We start from the raw sequence: 3,363 nt of genomic DNA, 5'->3' as shown, positions 1-3,363 counted from the left end.
AGATTTATAATATAATCTGAAGTCTGGTAACATGATGTCTCCTGATTTGTTTTTATTTTTAAGTAATGCATTGGCTACTTGAGGTCTTTTCTGATTCCACATAAAATGAATAAAAATGAATACTATGTTTTCAATTTCTTTGAAGTATGACATTGATGCTTTGATAGGTATTGCATAAAATCTGTACATTGCTTTGGGTACTATGAACGTGTTAACAATGTTGGTTCTTCCCAGCCATGAGCATGGTATGTTTTTCCATTTGTTAACCTCTTCACCCATTCCTTTTCTTAGGGTTTCATAATTCTCATTATAGAGCTCTTTCACATCCATTGTTAGATAAATTCCCAGGTATCATCTTCTTCGGCACTACTGTAAAAGGAATAGAGTCCTTGACTATATATTCAGCTTGACTATTATTGGCATATATAAAAGCTACTGATTTATAAGTGTGAGGTATTTTTTTTAGTATAAAATATGAGAAATGAGGGCCAGGTGCAGTGGCTCACACCTGTAATCCCAGCACTTGGGAAGCCCAAGTGGGTGGACTGCCTAAGCTCACAGGTTCAAGATTAGTCTGAGAGAGAGTGAGACTTCATCTCTAAAAAAATACCTGGGCATTATGGTGGGCACCTGTAGTCCCAGCTACTTGGGAGGCTGAGGCAAGTGAATCACTTGAGCCCAAAAGATTGAGGTTGCTGTGAGCTATGATGCTACAGCACTCTAACAACAACAAAAAAAAAAAAAACATGAGAAATGAAAAGAAAGATTAGGAGAATTAATAAATTTGGGCTGTAATAATAGTGACATAGATAGTTCTAGATATTTTCTAGTTCAGCCTCATTACTTTCCAATGATATAACAGAGACAGTCTTGTACTTAAACTCAGAAAATAACTGTCATATTGAACTTGGAATTTTCACTCAAGGATTCCCCTTTTTAGAATTTGGACACTGAAGTCCTATTTTTGAGCACTCGTAGTACATAAACAGTAAATAAAACCATGTTTCACTATTCCTTTTTTGTCTTTTCAATGTCTAATCCTTCCTTACTACTGAGCTAACCTGAACTGTTTTGAAAAATAGTATTAGTTGCTAATGTGATTATTGATGATAATCACAAGTTACTTTAATTCAATTCAGAATTGCCAAAAAGCAGGATGATGTAAAAGTCTATTAAGAATTTTAGTATATTCTAGGTATGGTAACTCACACCTGTAATTCTAGTACTTTGGGAAGCCATGGTGAGTGGATTGCTTGAGCTTATGAGTTCTAGACCACCCTGAGCAAGAGAAACACCCTGTCTTTAAATGAAAAAAAATAGCCATGTGTTGTGGCAGGTGCCTGTAGTCCCAGCTCCTCAGGAGGCTGAAGTGAGAGGATCATTTGAACCCAAGAATTTGAGGTTGCTGTGAGATATGATACCACAGCACTCTACCGGGTGTGACAAAGTGAGACTCTATTCTTAAAAAAAGAAGGAATTTTAGTATAAGTAAAGATGAAGTGGAGAGAATTACAAAGAAAATCATCTGGGGAGAAATGGAAATGTGGAGAAAGTTCTACTGTGAATTTTAGAGGAGGACTCAGTTGTACATACAAAACGTATATTGTTGAAGATAAGAAAAAGATGTGCTCCAAGACATTGTGGATGTGTTCACAGCCCTGTTCACATTTTCATTCCAGGTCCTCTTCCCCTAAACTCTCAGCTCTGACAACACAAACCTTACAGAAGAATAAATGAGAGAGAGTAACAATGTCACTGAATTTGTCCTCCTGGGACTTACTCAAGATCCTGATGGGCAGAAAGCATTATTTGTAATGTTTTTACTCATGTATGTTGTGACAATGGTGGGCAACCTGCTCATCGTGGTCACTATCATCAAGAGCCCCTCCTTGGGCTCCCCAATGTACTTCTTCTTGGCTTCTCTGTCACTTATTGATGCTATTTATTCCACCGCCACTTTACCCAAATTAATTGTAGACTTACTCTGTAATAAAAAAACAATTTCCTTCCTAGCTTGCATGGGTCAGCTCTTTACAGAGCACTTATTTGGTGGAGCTGAGGTCTTCCTTCTAGTGGTGATGGCCTATGATCGTTATGTGGCCATCTGTAAGCCTCTACACTACTTGACCATCATGAAAAGAGAAGTTTGCATCCTTCTGTTGGTGGTGGCCTGGGCTGGAGGTTTTGTGCACTCTGGGGTTCAAATTGTTTTTATGTATAGTCTTCCTTTCTGTGGCCCCAATGTCATGGATCACTTTGTTTGTGACATGTACCCATTACTGGAACTTGCGTGCACAGACACCTACTTTCTAGGTCTCACTGTGGTTGCCAATGGTGGAGCAATGTGCACAGTTGTCTTTATCCTTCTCCTTATCTCCTATGGAGTCATCCTAAGATCCCTTAAAACTCACAGTCAGGAAGGGAAACGTAAGGCCCTGTCTACCTGTATCTCCCACATCACTGTGGTTGTCTGCTTCTTTGTTCCCTGTATTTTCATATACGTTAGACCTGTGTCCACCTTCCCTATTGATAAATTCATCACTGTATTTTATGCAGTTATCACTCCCATGTTGAATCCTTTAATCTATAGCTTGAGAAATTCAGAAATAAAAAGTTCTATGGGAAAACTCTGTTGTAAAAAGTGAACTATAGATAGAATAAGAATGTCCTTCACATTGACCATGTTTATTACCCATTCTAAGGAAACATAAAGGCAGTAAATTCTAATGATGATTAATTTAGTCAATTCAGTGACTTCTATGGGGATACTTCTCTTCATTTATACAAAGTCATCAGAATAGCGGAATCACTTATCTTTTGAGATTAGAATCAATCTAATAGAGAATTTCTACAGGCACAGGTATGCCATTGCAAATAAACATTAAACTAAACACATCTTGTAACTGCATTTTTCTTAGTGTATTTTGAAATGGGGTGGAAGAAAAAAATCGTTTTTTTGTTTTCTTTTCAAGGCAGAAAACAGTTTTTTTCTTTTAAATTCACTATCATTGTCATTCTTGGAAGGCAATTTGTCCTAATATTAGAATAAAATTGATGTGCAAATTCTGTGTCATTCAAGTATAGATATTCATTATTCGATTAGCAAAGCAGCTTTTTGTAGCTGTACTGGCATTGTATCTTAAAATTACTTCTGTTTCTCAGGTCAATATCTATGCATTTCCAGTTCAGGGTACTTGGCCAGAAGATGATATTGTTGTTAGTTAAAGATGCTGTCAGCGGATCATTTTGTTGGATGAAATGTAAATGGCAAAGAAAACAGTTTAGTTCTTGATTATGAGATAGATACTTCACTTTGGTTTATTTTTGTGAATTTCCTCAGTATTTATCGTGAATGTATTTGCA

General features: G+C 36.8%; 1 protein-coding gene across 1 annotated transcript; it reads left to right on the top strand.

Moving 5' to 3' along the window:
• The first annotated feature begins 1,733 nt into the window (after positions 1-1,733).
• LOC100943622 (olfactory receptor 4A5-like) lies at positions 1,734-2,645 on the top strand. Its single transcript, XM_003802380.1, has one exon. The coding sequence runs from the start codon at positions 1,734-1,736 to the stop codon at positions 2,643-2,645; it is 912 nt and encodes a 303-aa protein (XP_003802428.1).
• The last annotated feature ends 718 nt before the right edge of the window (positions 2,646-3,363 follow it).

This window comes from Otolemur garnettii, unplaced genomic scaffold, assembly GCF_000181295.1.
Source record: "Otolemur garnettii isolate 467f Iridium unplaced genomic scaffold, OtoGar3 scaffold00247, whole genome shotgun sequence".
NCBI lineage: Eukaryota > Metazoa > Chordata > Mammalia > Primates > Galagidae > Otolemur > Otolemur garnettii.
This window is presented reverse-complemented; position numbering and strand designations above follow the sequence as displayed.

What these genes read in the sequence shown, in the direction of transcription:
- LOC100943622 (XM_003802380.1), top strand. Translation starts at nt 1,734, where the DNA reads ATGAGAGAGAGTAACAATGTCACTGAATTTGTCCTCCTGGGACTTACT.